Source organism: Monodelphis domestica, chromosome 6 (genome assembly GCF_027887165.1).
Source record: "Monodelphis domestica isolate mMonDom1 chromosome 6, mMonDom1.pri, whole genome shotgun sequence".
Taxonomy (NCBI): Eukaryota; Metazoa; Chordata; class Mammalia; order Didelphimorphia; family Didelphidae; genus Monodelphis; species Monodelphis domestica.
Window position 1 is genome coordinate 110,220,419 of NC_077232.1, and position 21,672 is coordinate 110,242,090.

General features: G+C 39.4%; 1 protein-coding gene across 1 annotated transcript in view; it reads left to right on the forward strand.

Moving 5' to 3' along the window:
- The window catches only part of LOC100012427 (sodium-dependent phosphate transport protein 2B-like), a 52,097-nt gene extending 31,960 nt beyond the window's left edge, over positions 1-20,137 (forward strand). The window contains exons 5-11 of the mRNA XM_007496608.3: positions 7,250-7,445; positions 8,166-8,258; positions 9,034-9,154; positions 10,943-11,110; positions 14,713-14,829; positions 14,952-15,076; positions 18,504-20,137. Coding sequence (XP_007496670.1) covers positions 7,250-7,445; positions 8,166-8,258; positions 9,034-9,154; positions 10,943-11,110; positions 14,713-14,829; positions 14,952-15,076; positions 18,504-19,109 — 1,426 coding nt within the window. The 3' untranslated portion in view covers positions 19,110-20,137. The remainder of the gene's footprint in view (positions 1-7,249; positions 7,446-8,165; positions 8,259-9,033; positions 9,155-10,942; positions 11,111-14,712; positions 14,830-14,951; positions 15,077-18,503) is intronic.
- Positions 20,138-21,672: the final 1,535 nt, after the last annotated feature.

Below are 21,672 nucleotides of genomic sequence, written 5' to 3' on the forward strand. Positions count from 1 at the left end.
CTTTATTATGGAAAAGTGAGTCCATGTAATGATGGTCTGTAGGAGCTGGCTATGGGAAAAAAATAATAGCAACTTTAGAAATAATACCTATAGGAACATAATGCCAATCAAAATAATGACTGCTCAAAATGAGGCAAATGACAATACACAACAAAATTCCCAACAACAATATATAAAAAATAGACCTAGTCCGTGCTATACTCAGAGTTAAAATCCCCATCAGTGTGGGGGACCTCAGAAAACTGCCCAAGCATCTTTATGAAGGTGTGATGGGGAGAGGGATTAAAGGCCTTGGAATCAAATAGTAAAACCTTTGATTTTCCAGACCCTGATATTTTAATGCAAATTATGCCTATATATTCCCCCCACATAGTAAGGAACCTCATGTCACTTTAAAAGTGGGAAATTCATACTATGATTATCTTTTGGACTCTGGGGCATCTAGGTCAGTTTTGGTAAGCAAACCAGATGCAAAATGTGACTACTGAATCTCTAAATGTAGTAGCTATATCAGGAACACCTTTAAAGATCCTAAAACTTTCTCCTCTCGTGGTATGCGTGGGACCCCTAACTGTTGAACATTCTTTTATTTTAATGCCTGGATCCCCCATAAACTTGCTGGGAAGGGATTTACTATGCAAACTACAGGCCACAATAATTTGTGCCCCAGATGGCTCTATGTCCTTGGAAGTGCCTGAGGAATCTTTAAATTTACTTCCTATACTTCTCTCTGAGAGCCAGGAGGCAAAAGAGCCTCCCACCTTTGAAATATCTATAGATATACCGGAGTCTCTTTGGGCCACATCTTCTGATGTAGGCTTACTTAAATCAACTGTTCCTATGCAGATTAAAACTAAATCTAGTCCATCTCCTTCCATTCCTCAGTACCCTCTCTCAAAGGAGGCAGTAGAGGGTATAACCACAGTAATTAATTCATTAATTGATCAGGGAATAATAATCCCTTGTAAATCTGAATACAACACCCCAATCCTGCCCATTAAAAAACCAAAAAGAGGGCCCGATGGCAAGCACCTCTATAGATTCGTACAGGATTTGAGGGCTCTGAACAATCACATTATAAAGAGACACTCTGTAATTTCCAACATCAATACTATTATTTCCTCTATTCCTAGCACAGCTACAAATTTACAGTAGTGGACATGTACTCAACCTTCTTTTCCATACCCATACAGAGAGCTCCAGGCATATCTTTGCTTTCACCTGGAAGAGCTGACACTCCTCCTAGAGTCGGCTGCTACAGGGTTTTGTAGAAACTCCAAGTATATTTGCACAAATTTTGAGCCAAGATACAGATAATATAAAATTTAAAAACAGTAAATTAAGCAAATATGTAGATGATCTACTCTTGGCTTCAACAGATGCAGAAGCATGTCAGGAAGATAGTAAGCATCTTCTTTTGGAACTGCACAAAAGAGGGCATAAGATCTCAAAGAATAAGGTTCAGTGGTGTCTCCCAAAAGTAGAATATTTGGGGTTTATTCTGACTGCTGGTGCCTGTTCTATTTCTCCCAAGCAAATTGAAAATATTCAAAAGTTGAGTGCTCCTACCACTAAGAAACAGATAAGAGCAATTTTAGGAGCAATGGGGTTTTGTAGACAATGGATTCCTTGCTATGGAGAAATTACTAAGCCCCTTATAGCACTAGCAAGGGATTCAGTCCATGAACCACTTGAATTAGAGCCAGAACTCCTGTCAGCTGTATCAGATCTAAAACAGGCTATCCTGTCTGCTCCTGCAATAGGCATCCCAGATTACAAGTCATTTACTTTGTATATACATGAGCAGAAAAGGGTAGCTTCAGGTGTTTTAACTCAAACTTTGGGCCCTTCTCAGTGCCCAGTTGCTTATTATTTAGCTCAGCTGGATCCAATAGCTTCTGGAGCACCACCATGTCTTAGACGCATAGCTGCCACAGCCTTACTAGTGACAAAAACTGTTGATCTAGTATTGGGATGCCCATTAACAATTATGTGCCCACATGAATTAGAAGCATTGTTGCTAAGGCATAGAACATAGGCATTTTCTGATCAGCGAATTACAAGGTATGAAATAACCCTGTTAAACAATGAAAACATCACTTTAAAACACTGTACAACTCTTAACCCTGCCACCTTGCTTCCAGATTTACCAATTTCAGGAGAACCATTACAGTTATAAAACACTAGTGTCCATGCAAGAAAAGAGCAGAAAAGCTCTTGGACACTCCCTTAGACAACCCAGTTCTGGTCTTATTTACTGATGGTTCTTCTTTTATGAGTGATGGCATACGCTACACTGGAGGTGCTTTAGTCGCAGAATTTGCCACTGAGTGGTCAGCTTCACTGCCTTCTAATATCAGTGCTCAAGGTGCAGAACTCATAACCCTGAAACATGCCTGTATAATTGCCAAGGATAAAAAGGCAACAATTTATACAGATTCTAGGTATGCTTTTGACATTTGTCTCAGTCGAGATAATTTTTAACCTCAGCTGGCAAATACATAGCTAATGAAAAATTAATTAAGTTCTTTCTGCTCTCCAGTTGCCCAAAGCCCTAGCTGTAGTTCATTGCTCTGCCCATACAGGTGGCACTGACCCTGTCTCTTGTAACAGTTAAAATTTAGGGATATGGGGAGACTGAGGCAGGTAGAAATTAGTTTCTCTCTGCAAGGAGTGTTATATTTTTTAGAGGTTTATTAAAGGTTAAAGATTAAAGAAAATACAGAATAAGAAAAAACACGTGCCTAGGCCAGAGGCCTAGACAAAATAACCTCACATCATGGAAGAGACGTATCTGCTCCAAAACGGAAGTCCAAATGAGCCAAAAACCTTTGCCACCAGCTTAAATCCTTCCTCGATCTCGGCCCACCTCAGAATTCTCATGAGATTACAAAGCATTTTGGGGAAGTGGAGCAAAGGCTTGTGGGGATTGTAGTCCTGTATTTGAGTCCATTTTTTACACTCTAGGGGAAACGACTGGGCAGATACTGCTGCAAAGCTAGTGACCATAGAAGTGTCTGAGTTAATTTTAACATTAACAACCACTGATCACTTAAATTCATCACTTTCCTATAATGAAAAGGAAGTGGAAAATGGAAGCAAAAATTCAAAGCAAAACAGATTAATGGAGTATGGGTGTCATCTGAAGGAAAACCCCTGCTCCCTTGAAGTTTCTATCACCAAATTTACCACTCTGTTCATAAGAATGGTCATTTTGGTGCCCAGGGAATTATGGACTCTGTTAAGAGAGTATGGATAGCCCCTTGTATAACTACTATAGCCTCTAAAGGTTATACAGCCTACTTTGCCTGCCAAGCATATAACCAACACGCCTTTTGTGGCAAAGCTTTTGGTGAGCATCCTCTGGCTTACACACCTTTTGAGCACTTGCAGATAGATTTCATAACAATGCCAAAGGCTGGATGATATAAATTTTGTCTAGTCATAGTAGATCAACCGAGCAGATGGCCAGAAGCATTTCCTACAACCCGAGCTACAGCAGCTTTCGTTGCTAAGATGCTTTTAAAAGAGATTATTCCTTGCTTTGGCCTGCCAGCATGTGTTGATTCATATAGGGGAAATCATTTTACTGATTTTGTTCTAAATCAGATATATTCTTGCTTGAGGATAACCCCAAAATTTCATGTACCATATCATCCACAGAGCTCAGGCCAAGTTGAAAGAATGAACAGAGAACTTAAAACTATGATTGGCAAATTATTCACTGAAACACATTTAAAATGGCCTGAAATTCTCCCTCTGGAGAGGGAGAAGCAGGCCCAGGAGAGACCTACACACATCACCATTTGAGATTCTTTTTGTAAATACCCCTATACATCACTATTAGGGGGAGATACTTCTATTGCTTCCTATATACAGGAATTACAGCACAAACTGCATGAACTCCATGAATCTGGAGCTGCTATATAAGCAGGACCACTAGACTTTTCACTTCATGATCTGAACCCAGTAGACAAGGTGTATATAAAGAACTTTCATTATACTGGAGCAACTCAGCCTTCCTGGAAAGGGCAATTCCAAATATTGTTAACTACTCCAACATCTATAAAAATTGTAGAGGACTCTTGGATTCATTGCTCACATGCAAATAGAGCATCTTCTATTGAAACTGCTTGACTAAATCCTATCACATGCATTGGAGATAATAATCTATAGACAAGTACATACTGTTTTGGGGAACACATTGAATTCCTGAATAATTTTTACTTTTATTATTGCTTTTCTTTTATTTTTATTAGAATATTTGATTTTTTTCTTTTCTCATTTCTTGTATTTAAGGGACATATAATCAATGTTAACTTTTTATTCTGCAGTAATATAAGATAAAACATATACACATGCTATAATATTAATGCATACCCAAAACAGCTTTAGACTATGGAAACCTGCCAGTAATTGGTAAATGTTATGGGACTGTGATTAATGATTGTGTCTGATTCCAGGAGAAGGAGCACAAGGTCAACAAGGACCAAACTAGTCCAGATAGGATTGATGAACCTCTAAGCCAATACAAAAGGATTTGAACCTAGTGTGAGATTTGAGGTTGTGACATTTGACGTATGTTAAGATGTAGGACTCCCTTGTATCTACACTCTTTGTGAAATACTGTAAAGATTAAAATTTAGGGGAGATGGGGAGACTGAGGCAGGTAGAAATTAGTTTCTCTCTGCAAGGAGTATTATATTTTTAGAGGTTTATTAAAGGTTAAAGATTAAAGAATATACAAGTAAGAAACATGTGCCTAGGCCAGAGGCCTAGACAAAATAACCTCACATCACGCAAGAGACCGCCTGCTCCAAAAAGGAAGTCCAAAAAGAGCCAAGAGAGAGAGCCTCAAAAGCCTTTGAATCAGCTTAAATACCTTCTCAATCTCGGCCCAGGTGAGATTACAAGGCATTCTGGGGAAGTGGAGCAAAGGCTCGTGGGGATTGTAGTCCTGTATTCGAGTCTATTTTTCACAATACTCACAGACAAGTACCAAAGTTTGGCTATCATTGTGGCTCCCCCATCCCTGAGAATGAAGGTAAAATCAGACCATGGAATGACACTTCCCTATCACACGCAAAAAGTCTGGTCCTTTTTTCTCTCTTATACTATGGCAACTTCCTATAGTCTTGGCTGTAAATGGGTAAGTGAAATATTACTGAATTCTGTCTTACAGACTTGTGGGATAGAAATTACTTTAATTAGACCCTAATACAAGGGCCTGTTAGAAATTTATTAAACCATGATACAAGGGCCTATTATGAATTCTTGCTTACTCAAAATTTTGTATACATAGATTTTTTTTAATATTTTGATTCTTATTTTGAATTTTTCTTTCTCCAAAAGTTTAATTTTTCTTCCATGCTTTTTTCTTTTATGTTTTTTGTTTTTCTTTTGAAAATTGACTCACACACCCCATAACTCAACCTTGCATCCTGAGCTGTTCAGGGGGGATTGTATTTTAATAAAATCCAAGATTTAAAAATTTTGTTGAAGGAAAGAAGTTTGCTAACTCCTAAAATCCAGAGAATGAACTGTTTGCAGAAAGATGCCTGAAACCCTTCACTACATCAGAAAGATCCAGAATGAACTTTGGGGTGTAGTTGATTGAACATTTATTTTGAATGTACACTCTTATGCCAAAAGGGGACTGCCCCCTAATTGGTTTTGTCAATGTGTCCAGCAAAACATTGGTTTTGCTCTCTCTCTCTCTCTCTCTCTCTCTCTCTCTCTCTCTCTCTCTCTCTCTCTCTCTCTCTCTCTCTCTCTCTCTTTCTCTCTCACACACACACACACACACACACTCTCTCTCTCTCTCTCTTTCTCTCTCTCTCTCTCTCTCTCTCTCTCTCTCTCTCTCTCTCTCTCTCTCTCTTCTATTTCCCTCTTATCTCTAACTATAGTAGTTTCATCTTAGAAGGTGACATTTTGTATGTACCTGTAGTTAGAAGATTTTTAGAGGTACAAGATGATTATGCTTAGTGATCAATTGGGGAGACTAGCCCCCCAATCATCATCGGGGGGATTGTGAATTTTAGTTTTACTCCACCCAGTTTAGTCTTTAGAATTCTAGCAACCAGAAATGTATACACCACCACTTAAGGATTGAGTGTGGGGGAGGAACATCTGTGACTCACCTGTGCTGGCAAGTGACAAATCAAAAACAACTGACCTCTGGGCTATCCAAAGACAAGTCCAAGCCACCATTGGTACATGTAAGACAAAGGAAGTGATATAATTATATTTACTGTCACTTCTTATGAGAAGGATTTGGCCATGGAACTCAACCCTGGAGGAACTCAGTGTGAGACCTCAGACTGCTTTCCTTTAGATGGTCATGTGGTGAGTGATGTGGCTGACTTCCCTTTTCCTTGGCTTTCTTAAGAGGTCCCTTGGCTGAGACCTCTGAACTTCTGCCTGGCTCAGATCAGGCTGGAGCAGATCAATTCCCTCTTCCTTCTCTCTCTCATTCTTAATTTCTTCCTTCTATTATAAGCAAACCACCATAAAATCCCATTCTGGTTTGAGTATTTCATTGGGATTTAAAATTCACATCCCTGCTGACCAACTAAAATTTTATTCAGTCTCAACCCTAAATTTACCCCCTTACAATGGGCAGGTTGAGACAACATAATAAAAATGACAATACTACCTAAATTAATTTGCTTATTTAAAGCCATACAAACAAACCACCAAAGAATTATTTTATATAGTTAGAAAAAATAACAAGGTTTATCTGGAAGAACAAAAAGTTAAGAATATCATGGGAATCATAAAAGAAATTCCAAAAAGTATTCCTTGTCTGTCAAATGAAAACATCAACTATATAGTCTACCTGCTTCACAGAGGTGTTCCCCCAGATACAAAAGATCTTTGAAACAGGAAGCACTACAACAATGCAAGAAGGGGGTGGTATTATGGTGATATGTATAAACTATGGGGTATTTATTCTCCATATGCTTTGTCCATTTTGGGGAGGGAAAGAAGGGGACCTAGATCTTTGGTGTCACTAGTGTATAGAAACTTCCAATGTGGAAATCCTACAGTGCTGATGCTGATTGGCAACTGCAGGGCTGGTTTGGGTCACTGGAAGTGTTAAGTGACTTTCTCTTGGTCTAAACTAGAGGTGGGCCCTGAATCCTGGTCTTTTCTGACCTTAAGTCATGCTTTCTCATTCTGCACACATGTTATGCATTGAATTAACAAACCTGTCACTCCCTTTATTTGGATGTTCTTCCTCTAGGGCTTTTGCAGGAGCTACTGTACATGATTTTTTCAATTGGTTTTCGGTGTTGGTGCTGCTGCCTCTGGAATTGATCACGGAATTCCTCTCCTACCTATCTGATAAAATTGGGCATTTCATTAAGATTAGTGGTGAAGATGAAAGCCCAGGAATCTTGAAAGTTCTCACAGGGCCAATAACAGAACGCATCATCCAGGTAGGCATCAGGACTTTCATTGATTTTTGAGTCTGAGTCATTAAGAAGGTGAAATTACACCTATGGTGAACTCCATTCACTTGGAAAAGGAGTTAAAAATGTCCTGTCCCAATCTGGTGGGGCTAGTTGGATATTCTTACACTAGGACTCCCTCATTTCATTCTCAAATAGAATGGAGCTAAGGAGCAAGCACTGAATTGCTTCTGGTACCACATTAGTAGTTTTACTCCCCTCTACCAATCTAGCCAAAGAGACATTCAACTGTGCTACCATTTTGTGCTCGAGGACTTCTTTATCATGATGTGAACAAAATAGTATTACCTTCAAATCAGGTCAAAGGGGAAGATCTTCCCCAAAAGGTGCTTCATTGTTCATTCCATAGAAATCAACCAATAAGCATCATTAAACCCAAACACAGCCCAGGCATTGGGGGATACAAAGACAAAAATGAGACATTTGTTGGTTTCAAGGAGCTGGCAGTGTACTGGTCACCTTAAACAGTATAAAAAGGTTGAACTGGCCTTATCCTAATCAATAAGGCAATGTTATATGTATTCAGCATTGTCCTAAGGAAATAAGGCCATTCTGTCTCCCCTTTACACACATTCTGGCTTTCTCTTCTGTACACGGGAGCCCTTAGTAGAGTAACTAACTTTTCATTCACAAATCATAGCTGAGGAACAGGGCAACTCTTTTCCTCATATCTGTTGTTTCCCACAGCTGGATGGAAAAATCTTCATTGACATTGTCATAGGACGTGAAACACAAAACAAGAGCCTGATAAAGATTTGGTGTAAAACTTTTGAAAATGTGGTAAGTTTCAGAAAATTATCCCAAGAATATAGACAGTGGTTCCTTCTGTTATATTAAAGGACAGCAAGTGCTGTGGGTGTCCTATAAACTCAGTGCCCTAGATCAAAGCTCTAGTATATAATTGAAAATCTGTTGCCCTAAAAAAAAGAACTAAGTTTCCCAAGAGCCCACTGACATCCTGTCTTTATGTACTTCCTGTAGACAGAGGATATTAGGCAGGGATGTGGAGGGTCCTGCCCTCTTCAGCTTGAAGACAAGAATGGTGGGGGGGGGGGGGGTTGAAATGGCTGATTAGTCATGGGCCTATGGACTTTTTATTTTCTATCTCTTTTATTCCTTTATTTCTAATGATCATTAATAAATCTCCTAAAATATAATATTTTTATTATTAATATATAATTTTCATTTTTATACTAGTCACTCTGCTCTAATTAAAGCTTAAAGGGGCAGAATAAGATGTCTCCAAGATAGGGATAAAGCAATTATCTGCATGAGTCTCCCTTCTGAAGTAACAGGGCTCAGCCTGGGTGCAGCTCAGCTGGCTTTCAGAAATGATCCAGATGTTGTATAGGTTATTTTCTCTTCTTTAAGCAAGTGCCCCATAGCAAGAAGGCCAAAAGTCTTCTCTGGAGACTATGGAGAGGATGAGGTAGAGAAGAAGGGGAAGGTGGGAATTCAGTGACCAATGGTGGTCATGTCTTCAGGGCTGTAAATTGTATCTTCACATAATACTATCCTTACTAACAGTTTTTTTTTTCTTTATGGTGTCTTTTAGACTTTTAGCAATGTTAGTGTTCCCTCACCAGAAAATTGCACCTCTCCCACTTTCTGCTGGACTGAAGGGAAGGTGACATGGACCCTCATGAATATAACGTATAGACAGAACATTACAAAATGTGAGTAGGAAATCTGCTGGAAATTGGACTGCTGAATTTCTAACCCCATTCTCAATTGTTGCTAGAGCCAAGGACAGGACCAAAGAAGTCATGGGTAAACAAGACCTATGAGGTACAGGTGTATGAAACCTGGGAAGATGTAGAGTCCAGATTGATCAGTCACCTTCTGTACTTATTCCTTCTCTGGCAGCAATTGATAGCAAGATAGTCCTTGATTTGGGAACAGATTGCCAGACCAATAAGACAGCCTTGGAAAAGGAACATTGAAGGTCATATCCTTGGGGAAAGAGAAAGTGGGCTAGGTCTCCCTAAGGAACAACCCAGCTCCTTTTTGTAAAAATTAAATTTATATCTCTAATAATAAAATTATTACTTTTTTGAAGTTTATTAAAGATCATTAAAAATCAAGGAATAAAGAGGATACAAAATAAAAAACACAAGCCCATGACTGATTAGCCCAATTTAAAATCCCCATACCTTACCACCATACTTGCTGCATCATGCAAGAAGAGAGAACGTGGGAGGTGTTATTGCCAGATAAATACCAAAAATGTGATCTCACCAATGTGGAGATGCAAGAGAGATTATAGGGAATTCTGGGAAATACCAAGGACTCCTGGGGAATGAAGTCCAAGGTACAACATCCCCATTTACACATTTTTGCCTGGTACAAATGGATGCCTTCTTTACCTGTGATAGAGAAGACAGGGCAAAGTACTATGTAAATCCTCAGCAAACTTGTCTGGTCTTCTCCATGACACCAGTCCAGTCCTGCCCCTGAGGCATTTGGAGGAATTGGCCCAAAGTCTAAAACAAGACACACAGCTCCTAGAAATATAGGATGCTAGAGAGGAAAACATCTGCTCTCTCATGCAATTCTTACAAACAGTGGGGTCATTAAGCAGCTGCCTCTGAGGACTAGACCATCTTGGTTCCTCTGACTCTCCAACATTTGCAGGGCATTGTCAATAGTCCTGACATTCCAAGTGCCGCACCTGCCTGACACAGTAGCTTGTTAAAAGGGAGGAATAACTTGCCTTCCTGGAGTGAAATATTACTATCTGCATTTTCTAAAAGATAAGTGACATCCATAAGGTCCCATAACCAGTTACGGAAGAGCTGAGGCTAGGACATTCCTTGCATGACGCCCCACTAGGACTCGGGTACCATTCCTAGCTCCAATGATGTGAACAGAGCTGAGAGCTGTTGCTGCTATTATTAGTATTTGCTTTTCTTCTCCCCAGGCCTGATCCCTCCCCTGCTGGATTTATTTTAGACGTGGGATAGGGGCTACTCTAGGGAGCTTCATTAACTTTTTGATGTTTCCAGAGTAAAATGTGTAAAACTTCCTACAATTCTATTCTAATAATTTGGTTAATCACAATGTACTGAGAGGAGGGAGATTTAATCCTCAGGATACAAAAGTTTCCTTCCTGGGAGGCAGGATAGGGAAGTATATAAATCTGTGTGTATGTGTATGTGTGTGTGTGTATGTGTATGTGACAGTACCTGTGACAGAGAAATATACAAAGATACCTAGATTTGAACTACAGATTAACACTACAATGGAATCATCTTACATAAGGCAACGTGCTTTGTACAGCACTGTGTACCTAGATCTGGAGATGAGGAGGAAGAGAAAGATGTTTGGGTCACAATGAAATTCTTAGAAAGGGAAACAAAGCTGAGCTCTAGGAAAGACATTGTTAGCTCCAAGAAAACCTTCTGGATGACTCACCCTTACTAGCCATGAGTCCTCTTGATAAATGGTTCCTCTTGTCCCTGCAGGCAAACACTTATTTGTGAACACCAATTACAATGATGCAACCGTGGGATTTATTCTTCTAACCTTCTCTTTGTTCATCTTGGCCATTAGTTTGGCCTTGATTATCAAGATCTTGAACTCTGAGCTCCGTGGACCAGTCGCTGAAATGATTAAGAAGTACATCAACAAAGGTAGTCATTTCACCATCCCTGGGCCTTTCTGTGGGCTGAGCCCTTAGAAAAAAAGGCACCCACTAGGTCTCCTCACATTGTGCTCACTGAGGTACATGTCTGACCCTACTGTCTGAAAACAAGAACTCTAGATGCCCTTGGCTCCCATTTGGGTTTTCTCCTACTGGTTAACAGTCCAGGGAATTCATATTGTCTGTTTATTTTGAATTTCCCTTATTGCATTGGGAATGTCCCTGAGGCCAAAAGATCCTGTGCTCTAATGTGTGTTCACTGAAAAAGAAAGAAATGGCCTTGGAGGCCCTGCTTTACCTGTATGGAGAGATCTAGGAAAATATGAGTAGCCACAGAAAACTGGTAGAAAAAAATTTTTACATCATATTTACTATATAGAGAGAGCCTTGTGAAATTTATATGAGTAAGAACCATGCCCTGATAAATGGACAAAAAGCATGAACAATTTTCAGGTGGAGAAATCAAAGGTATCTGAAAAAATGCTCTAAATCACTACTCAGAAGAAATGCAAACCAAAACAACTCTGAGACATGACCTCATATCCAGCAGACTGGCTAAAATGACAAAGTTGGATGGGGATGTGGAAAAACTAATACATTGATGTCTGAGATGTGAACTGATTTATTCATATTGGAGAAATATTTGGAATTGCATTTATAAAACTTAGACCCGTTATATTGCACGTATGTCTCCCAAGGAGATTAGGAAAAAAGGAAAAGAACCTATAAGCTCCAAAATATTTATAGTGCCAACATTGTGTCAACATGGAAATCTAGAAGTCCCCAGTTTATTTAGTTTGAGTGTAGAAACCCCAGGTTTTGGCCTTGTCACAGGAGAGGTTTCCCCCTGAGGGAAGGTCCCACATCACCAGACAATAGACATCCATTTCAGCTTTGATGCAGTAGGTAATGCATCAGTCTTGCAAGTTGAAGGTCCCGAGTTTGACCCTCAGAAGGAGGGTGTAATATACTGGGAAAGGCATCTGGAGACAAAAGAGCTACTTGACTTTGGATGGGATCTGTCTCCCACCTGAAGTGATTGTTTATTGTCTGGTGAAGAGGGACCTTCCCTCAAGGGGAAACCTCTCCTGTGACAAGGTCAAAACCTGGGGTTTCTACCCTCAAACTAAATAAACTGGGGACTTCTAGATTTCCACGTTGACAATAGCAGCTCTCTCTTTCTGGTGGCAAAGAATTGAAAACTCTCCATCAATTGGGAAATGGCTAAAAAAATTGTGGCATATGATTGTAATGGAATAGTATAGTACCATAGGAAGCAATGAGCAGGCTGATTTAAAACAACAACAAAAACAACTTGGAGAGAACTACACCAGAATAGTGAAATTGGTAGAACCAGGAGAACAATATGCAAAGCCATAGAATTGATTCAGGAAGAATGAACTGTGAATGTTATTTACAGAAAGTGAACTAAAAGGTGAAACGTGAAAGACTTAATTTATGGGTCCATGTTGGTCTCCAGTACAATGATTGGGGAAAGGGTGGGGAAAGGCTGGAACACTTATGGATGGGATTTATTATAGAGATATTAAGAAAAGTAAGCTAAACATATAAAAGAGAAATGTGTATTTCATTTGGTTTTATAAAATTTGGAATAAAAAAGGCTTAAAAAAGAAAAAGCAATGAGAATAAAATAAACCCTAAGGTGAGATAGTAAGAGAGTGCGAAAAAAGAAAGAAAAAAGTTACATTCTACCATGTTTCCCCACAAGGAAAACATCCCCAAGCCTTTAGTGGGATTATTTGGGGACTAAGGAAAACATTGATAATGATGAGAGAGAGAGAGAGAGAGAGAGAGAGAGAGAGAGAGTAGTAGTAGTAGTAGTAGTAGTAGTAGTAGTAGTAGTAGTAGTAGTAGTAGTAGTAGTAGTAGTAGTAGTAGTAGTAGTAGTAGTAGTAGTATGAAGGACAGAAAGCTGACCTAGAAGCCAGGAAAATCTAAGTTCTAATCCCAATTCTGACAAATACTAGTTGTGTGAATGATACTTTAAAAGCTCTTTAAGATACTTAAGGCAAGTAAGTCTTCAAAACTCTGTAATACAAAGAATCTTCCAGCTGGCAGAGATCCCTCGCCAGAGAGATCCCTATACCATAGAAATACCTGTCTCCTAATAAACTCTCTAGAGCTATGCACTTAGCACAGAACCCTTACAGACATCTATGCATTGAACCTTCACATCAGTCCTGTGAGGCAGCCACACCTGGAAGATGTTAAACAACTTGTCCAGGGCTCTAACATCTCAGGTGGGATTTGACTTGGTCTTTTGTATGCCCAAATCTATCTTTTTGGTCAGGCAGGTATTAGCTGTGTAATCCTGGATGAGCCACTAAACCCAGATGAGCCTTGTGGCACAGTACAAAAGAGTGTTCAATTTGCAGTTCAAATGCTGGCTCTGCCTATGTGACTTTGGGCAAGTAAGTTGAGGTCTATGATTCCTCAGTTCTCCCTCTGTAAAATGAAGAGGGATAGAGTAGATGACCTAAAGTCTATCCCACCTCATACGTTGAAGGCCCTATGATCTTCTGTAGAAAAAGAGAATCTGAAAAAAAAGTGTTCTACATGTATTATTCCTACTAGGACATTGTAAGTGATTAAGAGCTCTGGACATTTCACTGTCACCATTAGTTGACTAATGAAGAAAGTCCCAAACTGGGACATCTCCCTGCTGCTTTATACACAACTATGGAAGCAGAAATGTTGGAGAAGAACAAGGACGGCGAGGCAAAGCATTGGCTTTGATGGCCATCTCTGGCTGACAGAAACTTAGCTAACTAAGAAAGAAAGTCCCAAACTGGGACATTTCCCTGCTGCTTCATACCTTTTGGAGGAAGAGATATAGGCTGAGCATAGAAGATGCCAAAGTAGATAAAGTGCTAGACTTTCAGTTTGCTCAAATTTCCTACCTCTAAGGGTTGTTGTGAGGATCAAATGAGATAATGTCTGCAAAGTGGGTAGCACAGTGACCTGGCACATAGTAGGCACTTAATAAATGCTTAAATCCCTCCCCACTTCTCTACTATGCAGAGAATTAATGATTTCCAGTAATTCCTATTGCTTTATTATTTTTTGCTCCCTGCTATGTGCCATTTCCCACAATTAACATCTAGGAAAACATTGAGAAATTTGCCAAGGGAACCCTTTTTCTCCTTAGCTTCCCTTCATGGTCCTCAATCTCACCACTTTCCTAGCAGGTTTGTTATGAATTAGGATTCCAATGGGACTTGGGAGGAGGGGGTTCTTCCAATCCACCCTTACTCACACCTGGACTGTTACAGGCAAGGAAAATGAGGTACAGAAGGGGGGGCCAGTTTGCATTGATCTTTGAGCTACCTAGCTGTGGGAACAATGGGGCATGAGGAATGGGATAAGTATCTATATTAAGCCAATCATGTGCTGTGAGCTCCTGAGACACCCAAGGAACCTCCTTAATGAGCCTTTTAGGAAATGTTTTGGCTAAAAGATTTAGAATGAGCTTTTAGTCAAGCGACTCTTTCTGTATGAGAATGCAACATTGATCAGAACACTTGTAGAAATGGTGCCTTTTTCTTCTCTTTCTTTACTTCTGTTTCCCAGATTTCCCCTACCCATTTGCCTGGCTTACAGGCTACTTTACCATTCTGGTTGGAGCTGTGTTGACCTTTACTTTTCAGAGTAGCTCTGTGTTCACCAGTATAATCACTCCTATGATTGGTAAGTCTTCCCTTTAAAACCATTTTCCTTTTTAAATGCCCATGTCTCCATTTTTACATTTGTTCCTTCCGTGCCCTATCAGTGTCACCCAAGAAGGAATTCAATGTCTTTTTCCCCCCTAGGCATTGACATGATCAGCCTTGAGAGAGCTTACCCTTTAATCTTGGGCTCCAACATCGGCACCTCCACCATTACCATCTTGGCTGCATTATCTGGTCCTCGAAATGCTTTAAGAAAGTCATTCCAGGTCAGGATGCACAGTTGTTACTCATTATCTCTTTCAATTAATCTCTGTTCTTAACCCCCTACTAAATCCTCCCTTAAATCACATCCTGGTTTCTTTCTATCAGATGCTTCATATCACAAGGGGACATTTATGACTACTGAGGTCACACCTGCATCAGAATAGTGACCAGTAGACTAGAGCAGTGTTCCTACCTATTGTTCTCAGAAGCTGAACTTCCTTAAGAGTGACCAGATATCTCCAGCTTGTGTCTATAATAAATTCAGATGGTGAAAATCTAAACTCCCCATCCCCTGCCTTGTGCCCTCCTATCAGTCAGAAAAAGGTGATTTAGGGTAAGAAGAGCTTCTGACTTTGATGTCAGAAGACCTGATGTTCGGTCCCAGCTCTCTTCCTGGAATAGATAGATGTTCCATGTTGAGAGGAGAGATGAAGGTTGGTTTCATGGAGAGAAGAGAAGTCTCTTCCTGGAAGGATGCTTAGGATCTGTTTGGACAGAGAGCAGGAGGAAAACCATTCTGAGAGGGAGAAGACTGTGAACAAAAGACCCAGGGATATGTAACATCAATGACCACCTTTGTAGAGCAGTTTCACTTGAGGAGTTGGCACTGGTAGAATGTCTATTAAGTTTCAAATGTGGAATAACAGATTGGGACATCTATGTGGACTGGATGTCTAAATCCATCTCCTAGGGTGCCGTTAAGTGTCTCAATGGACTGAGAGCCAGGCCTAGAGACAGGAGTTCCCGAGTTCATATTTGAACTCAGACACTTCCTAGTTGGCTGACCTTGACAAGCCACTTAACTCCCATTGCTTAGTCCTTACCACTCAACAGCCTTTGAATCATAGTATTGGTTCTAAGATGGAAGGTAGGGCTTTTATTTAAAAATAAATAAATAAATCTACCCCCATATCCATAAATGAAATTAGATTAGACAAACAGAATAGAAAGTGCAGAATAATAAAATAATAATATTGATAAAGATATTAGTATTTTAATAGACACCATCTACTTTAAACCATGGGAGATAACCTTTGAAAAGGCAAATGAGGATCAAGTTCTAGAGGGCCCTGAACACGCAAACAAGGATTTTAATTCTCACCCTTCAAGCACTGAGAAGACAACAAGTATTTGAATTAAGGGTAGGATGTTATCAGAGTTTTCATTAAGGAAATGTGTGTGTATGTATGTGTGTGTGTGTGTGTAGGATGCATTACAGCCAAGGGACCAGCAAGAAGGAGACTTTTGAAATAGTTATAGGATCATAGATCTAAAGCTAAAAGAGACTTTACATATCATCCAGTCCAATTCGTCCTCATTTTTATAGATGAGGACACTGAGATTAAGTGATTTACCCAAACTCACACAAATAATATCAATCAGAGGGAAAGTAGAATCATTTTCTACAATACTAAGTGCAGGTGACAAAAAATGAAGATTGAATGGTGTCACTAGGAAAGGAAAAGATGGAAAGAATAGAAAAGATCCTGCAGAAGGACTCAAGAGGATAACCACATGGAAGGCAAGGAAGAAGCAGGGGTCAAGGTTGAGATTTGCAGCCTTGATGAGTGCATGGTGTTGGTGCCCTTAACCTTCTCCTGAGTGACTTTTACCTTAGTAGTCTCTTGTCTTCTCTTCCCCACTTTCTCTTCCTGGCAAAGGAGGCCAATTGTAGTTGCTGGTCTATGGACATGCCAGGTAATGCCTGGGTAGGAGACAGGTGACAAAGGAGTGTGGAAGGCAGGGTGAGAAGTAGAATTTCATTCAAAGCATGATGGGACAATGAAGTTAATTTTGTAAAATAATGAATTCCAAAACTGATTTTGAAAGCAGTTATAATAACAGTCTCATTGGTTCTGAAATGCAATAATTACTTTTGTTAATTTCAATGTTTTTTACTCACTGGCACAATTCAATTTGGGATAATGTTTTTTTATTAACTAAATTGTTTCTGGAATCACTGTTTTGGAACTGGGCAAAAATGGCTTTAAATATCAACTTCATTCTGTTTGTAAACTAGGAATCAAGCTATTTGTTGCATTTGGTTCATTCCTGCATTCCCATTTGCAAATAGGTCAATTTTCATAGGACTTAGAGTTGGATGAGATCTTTGAGATCCTATAGTCATAATTTTGTAGAGAAGAAAAGGGTTTTGCCAAAGAACATGAACATGCAGGTAATAAGTGGCATAACCAGAATTCAAAGGAGCAGAGTATGATTTTATTTGGGACAGGTACTTTTCCTTTCTGTATCTCTAACACAATGCCTTGCATATTTGTTGTTTTTCAGTCATTTCTGTTTCTGATCTCATCTGGGCATTTTCTTGGCGAAGGTCCTGGAGTGATCTGCCATTTAATTCTCCAGGTCATTTTACAAATGAGGGAATGGAAGCCAAGAGGGTCAAGTGACTTGCCCAGGGTCTCACAACCAGTGTCTGAGGACAGTTTGGAACTCAAATCCTCCTGCCTCCAGACCTAAAATTCTATGAATTGTACCACCTAGCTGCCCAATATTCTCTTCATACAGGAGGCACTTAATAAATGCTTGTGGAATTACAGTGAGGCTGTGGTCTTCAGACTCACATATGTATTGTTCTATTCATTACATCTAATATATAAGCACTCTGATTTATAGAGTGCTTTAAGGTTCCCAAAACACTTTCCATAATGATCTTATTTGATATCCAGAATAACCCAGTGAATTAAGGGATCTGTTGTTGTCTTCACAAACAAGCTAACTGAGACAAAGGCAGGTTCTAACCTAAGTCTTCCTGACACTGGGTCCAGTGAGTGCCCTTGAGGTCACTAATAACATCTCTCCATCTGCTTTTGCTTGGTATTCTAGCAAAACTGAAGGGAATGGACAAGATGACTGTTTGAGTCCCTCTTGGTTCTTAATTCACTTATTTAAAAATAAATTCATTTTTATTATTCTGAATTTGGTAAATGCACAGAAATATAAACATTTCCATATACTTAGAACAGAAAAAGAAGAAATACAAAATTACAAATCTCTAACAAATCCATCTTAGTTTCTTTTAAAACATAAAATAAATATAACATGCCAGTTTTAAAGTTGTTGTTTTGTCTACTCGTCCTTCATAACTTTCTTCTGTTCCTTCCTATACATTGAGAAAATGCTTCAAAAGAACCTCTTTTCCTATTTTTTTTTCTTCTTTGGACATAACTTTCAATAGCTTCCCTCCCTCTTGTTAAAAAAAAAAATCCCTTATGGCAGATATCAAGTTTACTGGCTCTTAATTTTATGAACTCAACATGAAAATATTTGTGCTGCTAGTTTCAGTGACACCATTCAACTTTACTTTCCCTTCTCATTCCATATTACTTCCTGATTTCCATTTTCCTTCCCTAATTGATTCCCAGCATGTACTAGATGTGCCTTCATCTTGTCTAATCCTTTTGCTTTCAGGTTACCCTGTGCCATTTCCTCTTCAACCTGTTTGGCATCATTCTGTGGTACCCAATCCCAGGCATGAGACTGCCTGTCCATTCTGCCAGGCGCTTAGGAAATTTGACAGCCACCTACCGTTGGTTTGCTATTGTCTACGTGATCTTCTGCTTTTTCGTGCTCCCGACCCTGGCGTTTTGCTTTTCCATTGCTGATACGACTGTGTTGATATCTGTAGGGATACCCATGTTTTTTCTGCCCTTCATAGTAGTATACCTGCATGCCTTCAATCTCCTTCACTTGTTACCGTTGTGGATGACATCCCTGAAGCCGTGGGATGATCTGATAATAAGCATCATGAATCTATGTACGCAGTGTGGTGAAAATATCTCACACAAATGCAAAAACTCCAAGCTCAACAGGTTTATTGCAAGGAGATCACTCCCCACAATAAAGACAGACCTTGGTCCAGATCAGAACCAGAGACACAGTTCCATAAGAGATAGACTTTTTTATGTCAAGAAATCTGATGACACAGTGAAAGAAATACAATCAACAAATGACACAGTGACAGAAATACAATCAGCAAATCAGCAGTTCTCAATTAATGACGCAAGTACTGATTAAGCAAGAAAATGTAAAAAAGTCACTATGGGTGGTAACATATCTATTGTTATTGACAGACCTTTCCAAGGCCTCCACAATAAGGGGTTGGGGGCTAGTGTTTGATAATTATTATGAAATACTAGAAGTCATCAGCTGAATGCCTATCTGACTGTCTTGTTATACAAAAAGAAGTAGTCCTGCACTCCTTGTCCAACTATCTTGTTATGCAAAAAACAACAACAATAACAAAAAAAATGGTGTGGGCTACATGGAAACTCTTGGGTTATAGGCTTAAAGTCAAGCGGGACTTTACAAGATGAAACCTGACAAGATCTTGTTTTAGAGCTCTAAATATTTTTTCAGAAGGAAGAAGTCCAAGGAAAGCTCCATTGCTCAAATAGACTTAGCTCTACTTTTATTTTTAAATGAATGTTTAGTTGCTGAGATACATGGCTTTTTCCAAGAAAAGTCCTGACTGTAAATAGAACTTCCCTGGCCCCATTAAGCTGGAAGAGAGGGCTGCTTCCAAAGATTAATGACCACGATGACCAATACCAAAGATAAACTCTCATAGATGACCATGCCCTCTATGTCCCAATCTTCCTTCTTGCAGTTCTGGGCAGTCTATAACTAATTTCTAGAACACTAAGAAGGTATTTCTGAAAGGTAATATGCCTTAAGATCTGTGCCTTGTATGATCCAGAGAGATTAGCTACTGTATTAACCAACTAGCCCTTTATTGGAGTGGGGTAGTACTTGAAGGATTCTGAGATAAATAGCCTTGCTGTAAACCCTTCTTTCTAGGTCCTTGCCTCTCTGCCTCTTTCAAAGAGGGGGAAACCTGTCAGGCCTTTGGAGAGGAGGTAGACTGGCAGGTGGTCATGCTGTAGAGAAAATGTGAAATGTGGATTAAAAAAGCATGACTCTCTTCAGACAAACTGTAGTCATTTTTTCTGTATCCCCAAAGGATAACAGTCTGGTTGGACAAGAAGCAACTTTGTCAACCTTGAGCTTTAAGGTGACCCATTAAAGACTAATCTAGAACCACCTTCCAAATTTTCATTTACTTGTCAGGAATAAGTGTTGTTCATTTCCATTTCCTGTCCTCTTTGGCCCTTAAAATCCTGTTTTTTAAGTGACTGATTGATGAGCATGTGACTGGAAAGGTTTCAGTCAACACTCCCAGAGGGTAAGCCTGAAGGTTAAATTGCCTGTCAACCCTAACCCTTTTCATAATGATGTACAGGGATATGTATGTGTATGCACATGGGTAGAGTGAGGGAGCCCCTGCATTCTAGCAGCTCAGATACACTCTGTTTACCTTTCATGGGGCTTCCTTCAAAGAAAGAATGATCTTCTCTTGCCTTTCAACCAGCCAAATCCATCACTTCCCTCTAAAACAGCCTGTCCAATATTTTCACTTGATCCTACCTATCTAGGCTCTAACAACAATTCCTCAGCTACAAGGAATATATAGGAAAGGGAACTATAGATTGAGGAAGGCCAGACCATTCCCCCAAATCCTGTGTTCCTCCCTTTTGGGTCATATGGAATCTTACCCTAAGCTTCCAATATACATAATTCTTCATAGGCTGATACCAATAAATTTTGTGTGTGTGTGTATATATATATATGCATATATATACATATATATATAATCACTGGATTGTACAGCTTTCTTATGTTTTATTGAAAGTAATTTACATGATTCTGATTTTATATTGCTTATCTTAGGAAACAAGAAAGTTAATAATATTTATATTGGTATACATAACCAATGCTATTTGTATATTTTGTAGTATCTTTTAAACTTGTCCACATCATACTATAAATACAGAAGTTAAATACCTCATTGGTCCCCATTGCATGTTATGACCTTTTCCAGTTGAATCATGCTTGTGATTTATTTGCAAGTTGTAATTTTCAGTATTTTTAGAAAGAAAACATAGATATTCAAACCAAAAATGATGCATTCTTTAAGGCTAGGGCGTGGGTTCCTTTGATTCATTCTAACATCTTCTTTCCAAGATGTTGTTTGTTCATATGAGTCCTTCCTCCCTGGTTCCCTCCCCAGTTAGCAGAAATAAGAGTCAGATCAGATTTCCTGCCTATGGTCTGACCAGGAATCTGAGAGCTAGAGTTGGGGTCCATTACCCTGCAAGATCCTTTCTTAAGCTAGGAGAGAATAAACAGATCATTGTTTTTCCTTATTCCAGTTCCTGGATCTGGAAGCCTGAATTAATCTACAAAATCATTGCAGAAGGTACTATTTCCTGTACCTTTCTTTCTAATTGACCATTTCCTGATTGAAGAGTCAGGCCAGAGATTCGCTATAAGCCCAAGCCAGACAGCATGGAGATGCCACCTAAGTAGTACCCTGAGAAGAATTATGGACCTCATTTCATAAAGGAGGTGGGGAGTCTGTCAGATGATGGGCCAGGGGTAGGCAAGGACTGAGATGCAAATGAAACTCTCCTAATTGACTTGTATGAGCCCAGCAGCTCTTTTGTAGTCCACATTAATATAGTGGAGTATGTTATTGAAGTATCAACTTTGCTATGAGAAGATAATAGTTTGTGAATAA